The sequence below is a fragment of the Hypanus sabinus genome, chromosome 19 (genome assembly GCF_030144855.1).
Source record: "Hypanus sabinus isolate sHypSab1 chromosome 19, sHypSab1.hap1, whole genome shotgun sequence".
Classification (NCBI taxonomy): Eukaryota; Metazoa; Chordata; class Chondrichthyes; order Myliobatiformes; family Dasyatidae; genus Hypanus; species Hypanus sabinus.
In genome coordinates this window covers 24,022,159-24,040,855 of record NC_082724.1, presented here as the reverse complement: position 1 = coordinate 24,040,855, position 18,697 = coordinate 24,022,159, and the positions used below count along the sequence as shown (strand labels likewise).

The 18,697-nt window shown below is 40.4% G+C and overlaps 1 protein-coding gene across 1 annotated transcript in view; it reads left to right on the top strand.

The window, feature by feature from the left end:
* dnah12 (dynein, axonemal, heavy chain 12) overlaps positions 1 to 18,697 on the top strand; it is a 157,907-nt gene that overhangs the window by 65,756 nt on the left and 73,454 nt on the right. The window contains exons 24-30 of the mRNA XM_059944187.1: positions 325 to 481; positions 577 to 749; positions 1,798 to 1,950; positions 3,317 to 3,556; positions 12,829 to 13,074; positions 13,548 to 13,667; positions 14,625 to 14,734. Of these exons, the coding sequence (XP_059800170.1) occupies positions 325 to 481; positions 577 to 749; positions 1,798 to 1,950; positions 3,317 to 3,556; positions 12,829 to 13,074; positions 13,548 to 13,667; positions 14,625 to 14,734 (1,199 nt within the window). The remainder of the gene's footprint in view (positions 1 to 324; positions 482 to 576; positions 750 to 1,797; positions 1,951 to 3,316; positions 3,557 to 12,828; positions 13,075 to 13,547; positions 13,668 to 14,624; positions 14,735 to 18,697) is intronic.

Sequence of the window (18,697 nt, the reverse complement as noted above, 5' to 3'; positions counted from 1 at the left end):
CACCTTATTTAGTCAATGTGAATTTTCACCTTTCCACAGACGGTTCTTTCATTTTCTTTTCACCTTACTGAATGAGTGAAATAAGTTTCAGAGACAGTATATAATGGGATGATGCTAGTTTGTAGCATATTACTGCCACCAATCAGGGTTGGAATTCTGATGTTAGTTTGTAGTTACTTTTTTCAGTGCTAGTAATGTAGAGGTATGACACTAGACTAAAGCTTTAAAATGAAATATTTTCAATATACATTGAAGAAGTGTCCAATAAACAAATTACACCAATAGCTTTAGAAATATTAATCATCAAGATTCTTTTGTTTTTAGGGCCTTAAAAAATACATCGCCAAACTTCAGCAACAGCTGAATGATATAGTGGAGCTGGTGAGAGGAAAGCTTTCCAAACAGACTCGTATAACACTTGGTGCACTAGTGACTATTGATGTACATGCCAGAGATGTCGTTGAAGACTTAATTGAAAAAGGTTTGCAGCAATTTGTAAATAAACATGAGAACATAGATTTAGTATGATTATAGTTTAGGTTCTGTTGTAGTAATTTTAACAATTCTTTGCAACAGAGGTCTCACATCAGACTGACTTCCACTGGCTTGCTCAACTTCGCTATTACTGGACAAATGAGAATGTCCGAGTTCACATTATCAACTGCAATGTCAAATATGCTTATGAGTACCTAGGTAACTCGCCACGGCTGGTGATTACTCCACTGACAGATCGATGCTATCGCACTTTGGTAAGGTTATAAACATGGACTGTAAATTTGCAGTTTCTTTAAACTTAGTCCAATTTAAAAAATGTAGATATAGGATGCAGATGATAAGATTCCTAGGAGCTTTTTCCAGGTCCCTTCTGCAACCTCAGGGTGGCTTGATAGAACAACCAGAAAATGGTAAGTTCTTCCTCAATGAGAGCTTTTTTTTCTTGGTGCATCTTTAATACACATAACCCATCTGTCTGCCCCGCAAAATCAATAATGCTACATGTGGACTCAAGCTCACATAATAATACTTAAAAATAAAAAAATATGCACTTAACAAACAAATAATTAAATATATTTAAATCAAACAGATTTTTTAAAAATCATTTACTTCCAATTTATCTGGTAGCTGTTTCATCCTACTCATTTCAATAGGACCACTGCATTCACAGCTGCTCATTTGGCAGATTTCCAGGCCTTAGAATTAGGAGGTTTGTGCTATTTGGGTGGATTCCACTACAGCGCAGGTGTGTTAGAACATCAGCTCACTGGAGAGAAGAGGAGACTTCAGCCTGCATGCCTCTTTGCTGTCTCAATAAGCCTTGTATGGGGAACCTTTATCAAATGCCTTGTTGAAATCCATATACACTACATCTACTGCTCTTCCTTCATCAATGTGTTTAGTCACATCCTCAAAAAGTTCAATCAGGCTCGTAAGGTACAACCTGCCTTTGACAAAGCCATGCTGACTATTCCTAATCATATTATGCCTCTCCAACTGTTCATAAATCCTGCCTCTCAGGATGTTCTCCATCAACTTACCAACCACTGAAGTAAGACCCTCTGGTCTATCATTTCCTGGGCTACCTCTACTCCCTTTCTTGAATAATGGAACAACATCTGCAACCCTCTAATTTCTTTGATAATAGAAGAGCATGATTGCTGTGTTTCCTTCAATTATCCCTGAAAATGGAGTTTAAATAGTTAGTTAGCAGCAAACATTACTTTTGTGACTTTAAAATAACAATAACACATCCGAGCTCATGTGGAGAAAACACTGACCAGAGGATTTTCTTTCTGACAGATCGGAGCCTTTTACTTGGACTTGGGAGGAGCACCCGAAGGCCCCGCAGGGACGGGCAAGACAGAATCAGTTAAAGACTTGGCCAAAGCAGTTGCTGTACAATGTGTTGTTTTCAACTGCTCCGATGGGCTGGACTACATTGCTATGGGCAAAGTAACTTGAATTTCAAAATTCATTCATGATACAACTGAATGACATTATAGTGTAAATTGTAGGTTGTGGCTGGGGGGGTTTTTTTTTGGTACAAGAAAGCAAGATTTGCTTTGATGTGTCACCTAAGAAATATTTCAAAGCATTTTATGTTCAGTTACCTTGAAGTGCGGGATCTGTTGCGATGTAACTGAACAGTGCACCTACTTTGTGTGAAGAAAGACCAGTAAATAACAATAAGCGAATGGCTTTTGATGATCCGGGTTCAGAGGAGGATATAGGTTTACAATTGCTCTTGTCTGAATAGACTCCTGAAAGCTCACATTTCCTCCTCAAAGGACATGCTGTCAATTTCGCACCTTAATCTGAAGAATGGCATATATAGTCAAACATTGTTCCATTGATGCTAAATTGCTTTTAAAGAATGGCTTGAACCTATTTTTACTTCAGAGTGAGGATGGAATTTACGCTAACAGATGGATTCTGGATAGGTCTCCCATTTTTGACTGCTTGTCCAGCTTTTCTCTTTTGATATAGAATAGTATTTTTCATGTAGCATCCAATGATTTTTCATATTAATATACCGCTCGGTATAATAGCATTGCTAGTTTACTTACTGCATACTATGCGCCAGTGTTGAGGGCCACAATGAAGATCGTCCAGCTCTGTCTGTGTAGAAGGATTCTTCATTGCTGTTTCTGTGACAATTGTTTATTAGCCCCTGAGCTGAACCCCTGAACCTGGAGGACCAGTGGACCACTCTTAGACTGTTTGGCATGAGTGACCCAAAGCACCAGGCCCTGACTCCAGCCAACATAGCTCTCCAGGTCATTGAGACACACAAGCCTCCAAACCCTACAAGGTTGTGGTCCCTTTGGAGGAATAGCATTGCACAATGCAGTTAAATTTCAATGACTTTTATGAATAGAGCATGAGAATCTATGAGAATCACCATTTCATTAAATTAAAGGCTGCACTTCTAGCTTTGATAGATGTCTGCATATATAAGACATCTGCCATTTAGGCTGCAAAATGAGTGCCATGCAATGCTTAGCTGGAGCATTGCTGACTGAAATTGGTTCACAATTTTCCACGTTGGGAAAACCATTAGCTCTTAACAGGGAAGCTTGTTTTCAAAGTGCTGTATCCATTGCAGCCTGACTTTTTAAAAGGCTACTCAACCATGTGACCCATCTGTATTCTTTTGCTAAGTACTCTTTAGGTTGCTGGGTGCATTGAATCGGCACTGCATTTAATATAGAGATCACAAGGTGTGCTGTGATATCTTCCTTATTACCTCTTTGCCATAAAACATCTGTGGAGTGTTACGTAAAATACAATATTTGTGAAAGTGTTGTTTTATTTTCAGTTTTTCAAGGGGTTGGCCTCCTCGGGTGCTTGGGCATGTTTCGATGAATTTAATCGTATCGAGTTGGAAGTTTTATCTGTGGTGGCTCAGCAGATCCTCTGCATCCAAAGAGCAAAACAAAATAATCTTGAGACCTTTGTTTTTGAGGGGACTGAACTGCGGCTGAATAGAAATTGCTTCGTTGCTATTACAATGAACCCAGGGTATGCAGGACGCTCAGAATTGCCTGACAATCTGAAGGTACAAGCTATTTTATTTTTATACAATACCTGGAGGTTAATTACAGGACAAAGTCTCTAGCTGAATTATGAATCCAACTGTAGCAACTTTTAATGCCTGAATCTGAGTTCCTGAGTAGAGTTATAAGCAAGGAATAACTCCTGACCCACAACAGAATGTGATTACATCCAAGAAGTAAGGGATCATTGCAATATGAGTGAAACCCAAGATCTTTTGTTCTTATTTTATTGTCCATGACAAAAATGATAAAATAATGTCAGTGCTCTCCCTAATGTAAAACAGTATAGATTGAAAGTGGCGCGGTTATTCTTTGTTACAGTCTGGAAGGCAGTAAGACCATAAGAAACAGGAATAGGAACAGGTCATTTGGACTCCAAGCCGTATCTGTTATTCAATAAGGTCATATACAGTGGGTTTGGGTTAATTGAGATTCATTGAGGCCAGTACATTTTGGCCAAATTAAGTGGCTGCCCTAATTAGCTGAAGTTTCATGGAAATAGTTTAAAGAAGGTATAAAAAAGACAAACCGAGTAGCAAATTCAAAGATTCATTTATTATTAAAGTATACAACTCTGAATTTTTTTGATTCTTCAGATAGCTATGGAACCAAGAAGGAAAAGCAGCATGATCACCAACCCCCAAATCCCACCTCCATGCAAAAAAAAAAACAGTCATATTAACTCCCAAATCCCTCCTCCTACACGAAAGAATGAATAAAATGGATCAGGCTCATTTACCCCCAAAAACCCTTCATGCACAAAAGAAGAGAAGATTGGGTGAAAAATACACAGAATACTAAAACTATAAGACTGAAAAAGAGTCTAGAGTCCAAAGTCCAAATCTAAAACACAGAAAAAACCTGGACAGCACTCTCCGCAGCTGGCCTTTCCATCTCCAGAACAGAGCAATGAATCAAAAAGGCAATTATGTATTTTTTTTTCTTTTTTTAATTAGTTTTTCAAAACATTTTACAAATTAAAAACCCCAAATCCCAATGAGGAACATTAAAACAGTGCAAAATTAAGCATACAATAACAATATACTACAAAGGAAGAGAATTTAGCAAAAAAAAAGCACCTGAATTAAAGACAAGTAAGCTTAGTGTCCTCCCCAAGTCCCACAACACAAGAAAAAACAACAGCAACTCCAGACCAACCACAACACAATATAGAGAGTATAAGTCAGGACAGCCAAGCTCCCAGACTATGAATACACTCAGCAACAGAGGGTAATAATGCCTTCTACCAGAAAAAAAAAGGAGCTGAAAGCAAGGGACCGAAAAGAAAAAAAAAACCCTAGTCAAGAGAAAGGTTATGAAAGTACTCAATAAAAGGTCCCCAGACCCTATGGAACTTTAGATCCGAATTGGGAACTGAATAATGAATTTTTTCGAGGTCCAAACAGGCCATGATGTCATTAAGCCATTAAGCATGAGTGGGCTGGGAAACATCTCTCCATCTGAGGAGGATCAAGCGTCTAGCCAGGAGAGAGGCAAAGGATAATATTCAGCATTTGGTCGGACCCAGACATAAATCTGTCTCGCCCCAAAAACCGAACAGAGCAATTAAGGGGTTTGGTTCTAGGTGCTGATTCAGAATACACGATAACGTAGTGAAGACATCTTTCCAGAATTTCTCCAAGCTAGGACAGAACCAGTACATATGGATGAGAGAGGCCACACCCCTCTTGCATTTATCACAGAGCGGACTAACGCTAGGGTAGAATCGAGATATTTTAGATTTGGACAAATGGGCTCTATGAACAATCTTAAACTGTAAAAGGCAGTGGCGAGCACAAAGAAAGGTTGAGTTAACCGATTTGAGAACTGAATCCCAGCTCTCCTCAGATAAGGAGATATTTAACTCCTGCTCCCAGGCCATTTTGATTTTATCCATGGGGGCCCGTCGTAAGGCTGCTAGTTTATCTCAGATGATTGATATTAAGCCTTTACCTAGTGGATTCATGGAAAGAAATAGGTCCATAGCATTTTTCGCAGGCATTTCAGGAAAGTTAGGAATTAAAGGAGCAATAAAGTGTCGGATTTGGAGATATCTGAAAAAATGAGCATTGGGCAGATTGAACTTAACAGAGAGCTGCTGAAAAGAAGTGAAGCGATTATCAATGAAAAGATCTTCAAAATGTCTAATGCCCTTCCTATACCAAACCTGGAATGCTGAATCGTATGTAGTAGGTAAAAAAAGGTGATTATAAGCAATAGGGCTGGAAACGGAAAACCCCTGGAAACCATAGCATTTCCTGATCTGAGCCCATATACGCAAAGTGTGTCTAACAAGAGGATTAGCTATTGATCTGGGCAGACTACTAGGGAGTGCAGAGCCAAGAAGTGCAGAGATAGATAATTCTTTAGTGGATTTCAGTTCCATCGCCACCCAGTTAGGGCACTCGGGTTGGCCATGGAAGAAAGACCAGAAGGTTGCACAACGTATATTAGCTGCCCAATAATATAAACGAAAGTTAGGTAAAGCCATGCCACCCGCTTTTTTAGATTTTTGGAGATGGATTTTATTAATTCTAGAGCGCTTATTCTGCCACAGATATGACAAAATAATAGAGTCTAAGGAATCAAAAAAAGATTTAGGAATAAAAATTGGGATAGATTGAAATAGGTATAAAAATTTGGGGAGAACATACATTTTAACATTAATACAACCTACCAAAGACATAGATAGAGGTGACCATTGTACCAGACTCTGTTTTATAGCATACGAAAGATTGGCAAAGTTTTCATGAAAGAGATCTTTAAACTTCCTTGTGACTGTAATTCCAAGATAAGTAAATTGATTATGGACTACTTTAAAAGGGAGATCATGAAATGTTAGTTCTTGTGCTTCTTTATTAATTGGGAGACGTTCACTCTTATGTAAATTAAGTTTATAGCCAGAGATCTGGCTAAACTGGTCAAGAAGTGAAAACATTGGAGGTAAGGATGTAGACGGATTTGAGAGAAAGAGTAATAAGTCATCAGCATAGAGAGAAACTTTATGCTCAACACCCCCTCTCCAAATCCCAGTCAATTCCGGGCAGTTTCGAAATGCTATCGCCAGAGGTGGCAATTATGTATTTAAATGAATTACAGAAACTACCAATACTACTACAGTACTATAAAACTGTGTATTAGATCCTAACACTTATCAACAGAGAAACTCATCTGTGTCGTGTTCTTTTGACAGTAAATGAGCAAAATCAGAGCAGACTCCTAGTACAGGTAATGGACTGCCTTTATGCAATGCTGTCAACAATTGTATCCTCCAAACCTTCAAATTCTTCGTAGTTCCTCATTGGTTAAAGTAGTGAAATCATTTCATTTTCATTCCCAGCTGTTTCTGGCATCTCCAAGCCTGAATGCTTGAAACTACAGCAAACAAAACAGTTCTAAATTGTCTTACTACTTATTACAGTGTAGGGTCTGATGGTCACTCCAGTGTATGCACAGACGTTAGTTATAAACTGTGGCAACAGTTTCCTCCCCCAACTAAATGGCTTAGAGTCTAAAGAAGCAAACAGAATCCTGGCTTTTTCTTGATTCGTTTTTTTTCTTTAAGACTTGTCACAAATAAACGGCTGTCTCAATCAACCAATGGCCCAATTAACTGGAATCCACTGAATTATCCAACTTTCCTTAAGCCCATTTTCAACCTGTAGCAAAAATCCTTTACTGATCAAAAAACATTGTTCTCAGCTTTGATTATATTTAAAGATTCAGCCTTCAGAACTTGCTCCGGCAAAATATTCCTGGGATTTACAATTCTTTGAGAGAAGAAATCTCCACTCATTTCTCTCTTAAATGGGAACCCTTTTTTCTCTGAATTTATGCACTCTAGTTCTAGATTATTTCTCAAAGGGAAATACCCTTCCAGAATTTACCAAATCGAGCCTGCTAAGATATTCTAATGTCTCAGCAAGATCACCTTTCATTCTTCCAAATCCCAGTGTGGACAAACCCAATCTGTTCATCCTTTCCCTCTGTTCCTACGACTATCCTCGTGAATGTTCTCTGAACATCCACCAATGGTGATATATCGTTCCTTAAATAAGAGAACTAAAACTATTTACAGATGTAGCCTGGTTAGTGCCTTGTACAGTTACATGACTTACAGTTGTATGACTTACTTAACTAGGTACTCCAGCCTTGTTGGAATACAAGCTTTCATTCCATTTGGCTTCCCAAATTCTACTCTTTCTTACACTGGACTCCAATTGCCAGCTTACAGGCCACCTACTTCCTGCTCATTTAACATCTTGAATCCTCCTCACAGGTTGCCCACCTTTCTACCCCCCCACCTCATTTTTCTATCATCACACACACACACACACACACACACACACACACACACACACACACACACACACACACACACACACACACACACACACACACACACACACACACACACACACACACACACACACACACACACACTTCCTTCCTTTTAATGACTAATGCATGTTGTAAATGCAGTAGCTGTGGCCACTACACTGATCTTTACAGTTCCCAGCAGATCTCAGGTTGCCAATTTGAAAGTGACTCTGTCCCTACTCACTGTTTCCTTTTGTTTAGTCAATTCTCTACTCAAGCTAGTCTACTGACCCACTGAGTTCCTCCAGCAATTTGTGTGTTGCTTTGGATTTGAAGCATTTGCAGAATGCATATGGACAGGCAGCCCTGGGAATAGAGATGCAGATTATGTGCAAACTCTGGTTAGGCCACACTTGGAGTACTGTGTCCAGTTCTGGTCGCCTCAGTATAGGAAGGATGTGGAAGCATTGGAAAGGTACAGAGGAGATTTACCAGGATGCTGCCTGGTTTAGAGAGTATGGATTATGATCAGAGATTAAGGGAGCTAGGGCTTTACTCTTTGGAGAGAAGGAGGATGAGAGGAGACATGATAGAGGTGTACAAGATATTAAGAGGAATAGACAGAGTGGACAGCCAGCGCCTCTTCCCCAGGGCACCACTGCTCAGTACGAGAGGACATGGCTTTAAGTTAAGGGGAGGGAAATTCAAGGGGGATATTAGAGGACGGTTTTTTACTCAGAGAGAGGTTGGTGCGTGGAATGCACTGCCTGAGTCAGTGGTGGAGGCAGACACATTAGTGAAATTTAAGAGACTACTAGACAGGTATATGGAGGAATTTAAGGAGAGGGGTTATATGTGAGGCAGGGTTTGAGGGTTAGCACAACATTGTGGGCCGAAGGGCCTGTAATGTGCTGTACTATTCTATGTTCTATTTTCTATTACTATCAACACATAAGCTCTTGTGAAACTTGTTTGTTTGGACCTCTCTGTTTCCTTTTATGTACTGTACTTAAACAAGCTCTTATTGTCATACACTCCTTCATGGGTAAGGAGACCAACTCTGTTAACAGTACTCTGTTCTCAGCAAGGCTCAATGTAAATATAATCAGATTTCCTTATTTGTGTAATCAAACCCTCATCTGTATAAAGGCTAACATACCAACTGTCCTCTTAATTGCCTGCTGCCTGGATTTTGGCTTTAATTAATGGATGTACAAGCACATTTAGGATCCCTTTGAACATCAGCCCTTCTCAGTCTGTCATATTTGAGAAATGTGTTTAGCTTTCCTGAGTGGATGGCTTCAAAGTTTTCACTTCATGTTGCATCTGCTTTGTTTTCACCTCAGCTTGTCCACAACTCCCAGCATTTTCTGTTCATTTCCATTCTCTTTCCTAGTTTAATATCATAAGCAAACTTTGAAATATGATGTTTGATACTCCGAGCCCAGTTGTTGATACGGGTTGTGAACTCAGTGGTGGGGCTCAGCACCAACAGTGATGAGATGGCCCACAGAGAGGAGGTGGAAGAGCTCTAGATCTGGTGCCAGCAAATAACCTCTTCCCAAATGCTAACAAGACAAAGGAAATGGTTGTCGACTTCAGAAGAACTCACAACACTCACTCTTCTTAACGTCAGTGGCACAGCAGTGGAAACTGTGAGCAAGTGCACGTGTTGCACAACCTATCTTGGTCCCAGAACATCTCCTCTGTCATCAAAAAAGCTCACAGTGCCTCTTCTTTCTTAGGAGGCTGAAGAGAGCTGGGCTATGCTCATCAATACTCACAACCTTCTACAAATGTGCCGGACAGAATGCCCTAACATGCTGCATCACTGTTGTGGTACGGAAACTGTACTGTGATAGACTGGAAGGCTCTACAATGGGTGGTCAAAACTGCCCAATCCATCACTGGCACCAGCCTACCCGCCATCAAGGACATAAAAACAGAAAGATGCTGGAAAAAGGCCAGCATCTCATACTCATGCAGGATCCCACCCACCCTGCTCATGGACTGCTTGTCCCACTACCATCAGCGAGGAGGCTACATAGCATCCACGCCAGGACCACCAGACTCAAAAACAGTTAGTTTCCCCAAGCTGTGAGACTGATTAACACATCCACCTGCTAACCCTCCCCATCACATCCCCCTCCACCATCACTTTATCATTTTGTGTCAGAGCCACATCACATACAGACACACCAGAGCCCAGGGACAAAGGAGAGTCAGTGGATGTTGTTTGCTTGGATTTTCAGAAGGCCTCTGACAAGGTGCTTCACAAGAGGCTGCTAAACAGGATACGAGCCCATGGCATTACAGGAAAGATATGAGCATGGATAGAAGATTGGCAGACTGGCAGGAGGCAAAGAGTGGGAATAAAAACACCTTTTCTGATTGGCTGATAGTGACTAGTGGTTTTCCACAGGGATCGGTGTTGGGACCCCTTCTTTTTACGCTTTTTGTCAATGATTTGGATGATGGTCCACCAGAATTTTGTGTGTTGTTGTTTGAATTTCCAGCATCTGCAGATTTCTTCGTGTTGGATGGTGGAACTGATGGCTTTGAGGTCAATTGTGCAGATGATATGAAGATAGGTGGAGAGGCAAGTAGTGTTGAGGAAGCAGGCAAAGAAGGGACAGAAGTGATGTAGTGTAGAGAAGTGTCTTTATATACTGTATGTCAGTGTATTACAACAGTCCTCCCTTACAATTGCGTGGCTTTAACCTTGTTTACTAACTTTTGTTGTGAGAATTCAGAAAACCGCTAATTTTCTAATATTTATTTTACTCATCATATCCTCAAATAACTGTAGATTCATCGAATGTGATTTTCCATTCCTGAGTCCATTTTCCTCTGCTAAATGCTTTTATTCCATAAAGTTTCTGTTATTGTATCTTTTTTTAAAAATCCTATAATTTCTCTTTAGGCTAACAGCTCAGTAATTTTCCCCCCATTTCTCAAATAGTGGGTTTGCATATGCAGACCACCATTCTACTGCTGACAACCAGAACATCAATTATTTCTAAACTTACCACCCAAAGAACTAGGATATGCTGTAGCTCTTCAGTTCTTTGGGATTTTTCAGATGTCACCAACCTGTCCCATTTGTCTCTTTTGGTTTAGACACTTACAGTTCAACCATGTTAGATTATTTCCGTTTAATTGCCCAATCTTTTTTGCCTCATTTATTGTCTCAAAACGGTCACCAATATAAGATAGAGTTAAGATGAAACATCTTCACCTAGGGAGTCATAAATATTTTGCAAACCTCCCTAAAGGACTTAGTACATGATAAGGTTTTAGGCATGCAAGGAATTGAGACATAATGGGGTTGGCATCAGAAAATGGGACTGTGATGAAAAATTGGCCATGATCTTATTGAATGATGGAGTAGACAAGAGAGCTTTGCTGACATACATCTGTTACTTTTTTACAAATATGCTTATTTTGTGACATAAAGAAGTACGTAACAGGACAAGTGTTTCTCACTGGATAAAAATCTGTGTTGGAAATCAACTTCACATTCAGTCTATTTCTGTTCTCCATTGACGTCAGTAATTGTAAAATAAAGTGAGGTCCAAAACTGACATCTGACATTAATCTGACTTGATCCCAGTTAAGAAAGCTTTTGGTTAGGGTATAAACCAAGTGCTTTTCAAAGAAGTGGAGCATTAGAAAACAAAAATGAAAAAAAGTTTAAATATTCAGATTCCAAAATCATCGCTGTTGTCTATCTTATTTTAAGTATCCAATATCAGGCATATAAGACAAGAAATCTGGAAGAGTAATATTTTTATTTTATGGTATTATTGAAAACCAAGCTTTTCTGCAACAGAATGTGATTGTATCCATTCCTGGATTGAGTTGCATTTCTGTGTATAAATTTGTTCAGACATTTCTAGCAGTGGTACACCCTTGCATAGTGGATATAATTTCAAAAGCAGAACATACAATAAATGAGATCATTCATTGTCCAACACTCAGTTTGGTCCCAGTCCTCCTGCTATTGTAGCAATTCTCATAAAACTAATCTTCCCTCAGTTTCCTGATTGCAGTTATAATTTTCCACACCCTCTCTTTCCCACAAGGCATAGACCTCTAGCAAATATCCTCTCCAGACCCCAAAAGAGCCTTTGCTGTCTGATCAGGATGCTGGGAATGAGAAAGTGGCATGTTGTTGTCTGCTTATGAAGACGTGAAAAAGGAGAAATAATTGCTGAGAGTGGCTGAGAAAGAGTTGATGTGAGCCATGTCAGGTGATTTTAGTGGGACTGTCCCTGTATAGTCCTCCACTAAAAAAAGGCCTTGAAAGGGGAAGTGGGAAGTAACTTCTTCACTAAAGCCTGCAGGCTAAACCAATGTGCCCCTGATGTAAAAGTCATGTAGACATAATATTCAGAAACTCAGAAGTTTATTACTCTTTTGCCTAATTTAATAGCAAAGTCTTCATGTTGGTTAGTTATCTAACTTGAGTGTTTGTACTATCATTGCATAGAATATAATATTACTGAAATGTCTACATCATCTGGTTAACAAATCTGTCTTTTCAAAAAAAAAATCTCTATTCCCTGGAAATTTATTTCTGGTTGATAATGCTAAGCGTCTCAAGGTAGTGAGACTGCCTCATAGGTTCACGCCTTTGAAGTCAGTAGAACGAATTCAGAATCAGAGCAGAAAGCCCCAGTAAAATTCATATCCAGCTGCTGTCTGGCAATAACCTTCTAAGTGAGCACCTGAAAATTCAAATCTTGTTCCAATAAGCATTAGGCTGATAAAAAAAATATTATGTTTACCATTAAATTATGTTAACTGTTCCTATTTAATGGAACTTGTCAGAAAAATAAGTCTTCTCCTGAAATAAATCATAATGATCTGGAATCAGCTGACTGAAAGGGAGGTAGAAGCAGAATTTGTAGGAGCTGATGATTTCTAAATCTGGAATTTCTCTGTTGTTCAGGTTCTATTCCGGACAGTGGCGATGATGGTTCCTAACTATGCACTGATCGCTGAAATTTCTCTGTACTCATATGGTTTCCTTAATGCCAAGCCATTGTCAGTGAAAATAGTGATGACATACAGGTTGTGTTCAGAGCAGCTCTCATCGCAGTTCCACTACGATTATGGTATGCGTGCAGTGAAAGCTGTCTTAGTTGCAGCTGGCAACTTAAAGCTGAAGTTCCCCGTGGAGAATGAAGATGTTCTGGTGAGCTGTTTAAATATCGTCATCCTGCTGCATATGTTCCATTTTATTATTATATTTAAGATAGTCTTTGAGATTTTATTACTGCCTTTGAAAACTTTGCAAAAGTAATTAGAAGATGACAATCATTGCACTTTTAGTCATAGTCAATTACAAGTGCTTTCTGAATACAACATCTGTATAATTTAAGTCTCCATTTATCAAGTCAGCACTACCTTACCTCTCTTATCAAAAGCTGTAGGAAAACTTTGAAGTTTATGAAATGAGATTTTACATTTTAGAGGCACTGAAAATGGTCTTTTTTTATTCTAGAGCAGGGGTTCCCAACTTTTTTATGCCATGGACCCCTACCATTAAGAGGAGTCCATGGACCCCAGGTTGGGAACCCCTGTCCTAGAGGTATGTACTCATCTGTATTTTTGATGAATTTGCAGTGGTTCTGTTGAAATAATTTGAACAAAACATTTATTTTCTAGTTACTGCGATCAATCAAAGATGTAAATGAGCCCAAATTCCTATCCCACGACATTCCATTGTTCAATGGTATCACAAGTGATCTGTTTCCAGGGGTCAGACTTCCTGAAGCTGATTACCAGGTTAGAATTGTTTTTGGTGATAGTATCGTTCGTTCATTATGCGCCGTGTTGTATGATGTGGGCGATCACAGTCTTTCCGTGATCACGGTTGTTCTTGGCAAATTTTTCGACAGAAGTGGTTTGCCATTGCCTTCGTCTGGGCAGTGTCTTTACAAGATGGGTGACCCCAGCCATTACCAATACTCTTCAGAGATTGTCTGCCTGGTGTCAGTGGTTGCATAACCAGGATTTGTGAGTACCAGCTGCTCACATGCCCATCCACCACCTGCTCTCATGGCTTCACGTGACCCTGATTGAGGGGCTAAGCAGGTGCTACACCTTGCCCAAGGTGATCTGCAGGCTAGCGGAGGGAAGAAGCGCCTTACACCTCATTTGTTAGAGACATATCTCCACCTCGCCAATAATTACAGTGACATGCCTGTAAGTTAGTTCATGTGTTGACAGCAGATTACAATGTTTCAGGGCTGAGGGATTTCAGCAACAAAGTGTAAGGCTAGAGATGCAAGGGTTCTCCTAAAGAAGGTAAGAAGAAATTTTAATAGAAATGTACAATATCATGATAAAGTTATGATCAACAGGTTCAATAGAGAAAATCTATTTTTATTAGCATATGATCAAGGATCAGAGGCACACATTTAAAATGAAGCGTCAGTGATATAGGAAGTATCTAGGCAGAAACCTATATACAGAAAATGAGTTGACCTAAAGTTCACTGTCTGTAAACTGTGACAGAAACAGAGACAATCAGAACTTTCAACAGCAGATTAGAGTAGCACACAAAGAAAATGACTTGCAGGGCTGAAAGTAGTCCCCTACTACATTGTAACAATTCCAGGATTCTGGAAATGTGGAAAAACTTAATATAAATAGTATTACATTACATTGCCAAACACTTCTAGAAAGTTATACCCATCTTTCCTTCCGTTTTAAAAAAAATTGTTTCTTTTTTACAATTAGCTTTTCCTTGAATGTACGGCTGAATGCTGCCTGAAGCGAGATGTGCAACCAGTGAAGCCTTTCCTGGCCAAAATGATCCAGACCTATGAAATGATGATCGTAAGACATGGGTGAGTGAGAGCGAATACTAGAGCAGGTCTGTTTTTTTAATAAAACAATTGAAATCACTCCTAGTTGTATTCCTCAGTGTAGAGTTAAAAATTTTATGGTAACTCTAAGTAATCCGAATTAAATCAGGCATTTTAGTTTGGAAAAGCATGTTTATCTTTTCTAATTCTTCCAAATTCAGATACCTACTCCTCCCTGTCCCTTAACTCTCTCTCCTCCTGACCTACCCAGTTTCAACTAAGTCAAACTCACCCCTATCACTGTATTTCTTTACCCTCTCCTCTAACAGCACTCACTCCCTTTGTGCATCATCCAAGCTCTCCTCGAACAGGGTCTCCTCCCCCTACTTCTCCCATCTGCACCTCATTAGGTTCCATGCTCCACCTTCCTTTCCAATCAGATTCCACCATATTCTGCTGCCCCTTGTTGTCTCCATATATCCACTTCCTCCCTCCTCCCTCCCCTCCCTCCCCCTCTCTCTCTCCTTCTCTCTCTCTCTCTCTCTCTCTCTCTCTCTCTCTCTCTCTCTCTCTCTCTCTCTCTCTCTCTCTCCTTCTCTCTCTCTCTCTCTCACTCTCCTTCTCTTGCTCTTTCTACTCTTCCACTCTTCACCTGGATCCACCTACCATTTGCCAGTTCTTCCTCCACCCTTTCCTCTCCTCACATAATACTGACTACGTATCTTTAAGTTCATTTGAAGAGTCCCGACCCAAAATAAATGGCCTCAGCAGTTTGTTATCTTGCTCCTGATCCCAGTGTTTACAGTCTCTTCTGTCTAAATTTATCTGTTTAACGTAAGTTTGCCTGATCCAAAATGGCGCTGGTGATGCATTGCGGGCAGCTCGCAGAACTACTAGATACAGTACTAAATATGTTTGTTGTGAACTACGATCAAGAGAAAATCTGTAGATGCTGGAAATCAAAATAATACACACAAAATACTGGAGGGACTCAGCAGGCCAGGCAGCATCTATGGAAAAGAGTAAACAGTCGTCATTTCGGGCTGGGACCATTCATCAGGACTGGAAAAAAGAGATTAGAAGCCAGAGTAAGGATTACAGAATAAGTCCGAGGAAGTTCATTCTCTGACTTCTGATCTTTTTTTTTCCAGTCCTGATGAAGGGTCTCGGCCCAAAACATAGACTGTTTACTCTTTTCTGTAGATGCTACCTGGCCTGCTGATTTCCCCCAGCATTTTGTGTGTGTTACTTCTTGTGAATGATGGCCACTGCAATCTGCAGTCTATAATTTCCCTTTAGGAAATGTACTTTTGAACTGTCTGATCAAACTAGCAATGTTGCACTCTCCTGAACCTGACTCTTGAGAATTCAGGAACGGACATCACTGGGGGCCAACACTGCGTCGAGGCCTGAGAGTGGAAACTGAGCCTGTGCTCAGCTTCATTACTCTGTGTCGATTAAAGTGATGGGCCAGCTTAAAGTGTCGAGGCTTTGAGAGAGAAAACAAACTGGAGCTCAGTGACATCACAAGATTGTTTAATGTCACCTCCTGTACACGTGTAAAGGATAATGAAATAATTGCTACTCCATATCCAATGCAGCACAAAAAATCACAATAAGATAAACACAATATCTCAATTATCTTTTTTGTATTATATATTATTATTGTATGGTTATTTTTGCACTGTATTAATTTTTTTCATTTTGGTTTGGGGCTTTTTCTTATCTGTAGTGTTGTAGAAAATGCATAAAAAACCAATTAAAAAAAAGATAAACACAATAGTAATAATAATAAAATAAAATGAATATAAATACATAAAATAACTTATACACTTTGTATGTCCATAATGTGATGCGAGGCATAGGACTGTATCTAACGGGAAGTGATAAAGCAGGGGTACTTGGTGATGGGAGGGGTGGGTGGAGGTGTTGGTCAGCCTATAGCTTGGGGAAGCTAAATGTTTTTGAGTCCAGTGGTCCTGGCGTGAATGCTACGTAGCCTTCTCCCTGATGGGAGTGGGTCCAACCGTTCATGAGCAGGGAGAGTGGGCTCTTTTCCGGCATCTTTCTGTGAATGTGTCCTTGAAGGCAGGCAGGCAGGCTGGTGCCAGTGATGGATTGCACTGTTTTGTAGACCCTACTGGCTGCCGCAGTGCAGTTTCTGTCCTACCCAATGATGCAGCTTGTCAGGATGCTCACTTTCTGTAGAATGATGTGATTATAGATGTGCAAAGTCCAGCTCTCTTCAACCTCCTCCAAAGGCAGAGGTGTTGGTGAGCATTCCTGACTGTACAGGATGTGTTCTATGCCCATGAGAGGCTGTGTGAGATTTGCTCTCCCAGGAGTTTGACACTGCTGTGCCACTGATATAGAGGGGGTGTGAGTGGTGTGAGCTCTCCTGGAGTCAATAACCATCTCCTTTATCTTGTTGACATTGAGGAAAAGGTTGTTTGCTTTGCACCAGGCTTCGAGCTCTTACACCTCCTCCTTTGTTACAGGGATGATGGAGGTTGATTTGAAGCATGTGGGGACAGCAGCGTGGAGGAGTGAAGTGTTGAAAATGTCTGTGAAGTCAGTGAGCTGGTGTGCACACTCAGCCTCGCCTGGTTGCTTTATGGGGGCTGACTCTCTGCAATGTCCTTCTCACACCTTGCTTTTACAGACAGGAACTGCTCACCCGGGAGGGGGTTAGCTTGCGTGGCCAGTGCTGTGCTACGTGCCTCAAAACGCGCATAATTGTATAGAGTATCTGGGAGTGAGTCAATGCTGGTTCTCCTTCCATAGTCTGTAACGCTCTTGATATCCTGCCACATATGCCGGGGATCATTATCGGACAGGTGTTCCTGAAATCTTAGTGCCTTGCTGGTGCTTTCCCTCTTGGTGCCCAAGATGAAGTTTCTCCTTGCTGATAGGAGAGCTGTTCCTGTCTCCAGTCATGAAGGCAGTGTCCTGGGCTTTTAGTAGGGAGTGCACCTCTGTGTTCAGACAGGACTTCTTGAGGTACCAACTACCTGACGCATCTCCCTCTCTTGCTACTGTCGTTAGGTTGGAGGTGCAGGAGTCTTGGGTCTGAATGCTGCCAGGTTCGGGATTAGCTGTTGCCCTGGCGTCATCGGGCTTCAGGACTGCCTCAGCACTGGCTAACTCCACAGCCCTCGTTCTCTGTATTATTTGTTCATTGTTTTTTACTATTTAAAGCAATTTATCCTCTCTTGCACAATCAGATGTTTGCCAGTCTTTGTTGTGTGTGTTTTTTGTGTTCCTTTGTTTTGAGTCTGCCTAAAAGAAGATAAATCTCAAGGTTGTGTAAGGTATACATACTTTGTTAATACATTTGGACTTTGAACTTTGAACAATTTGAGTTAGTTGTGAGTCAGAAGACACTGAATAGGACATAAAATTAGAGAATTAATTAGATTTAAAAAGCAGGACATGATCAAAGAACAGGGTTGAAGGAAGTTTTGAAGGCACGAAGGTTGAGTTGAGATTTTCAGAGGGAGTTCTGGAACATAGTGTCAGAATGAGCAAAGATCGCTAGACTGGCAGGAAATATGGGAATAGGAAACAGCTGCTGTACGTTGTACAGCGATAAGCTGATGACTGATCACAGGTGGGGAAGCAGTCGTGTTTGTTCGATATCAGTTGTTTTTAGTGAGGATCTGATTTGTAGTGTGGTGGGGGTCTGATGCATGAATTTGGATAACAGAAAGGACAGAGAGGCCGTGCGATTGCTGCACTAGAGGTGAGAGAAATGATTCAAAGTGGTTGTTCTCCTGAGGCAAAAGAGTTTGAGAGTTGGTGCTGTGCAGCATTCCTGAGTTAGACTATGCTAACATAGGATACCTAGGTTAATAAATTAACCCAGCAATTTCTTGTCTACGGGCAATGTAATGTTCTATCGTTCTATAATATCTGTGTATTGGTGACCTTGAAAGAGAGGAAATGGGAAACAAATGAAAATGTTTAATGTCTAATTCACCCCATTGCAAAGTTACCTAAGTATGT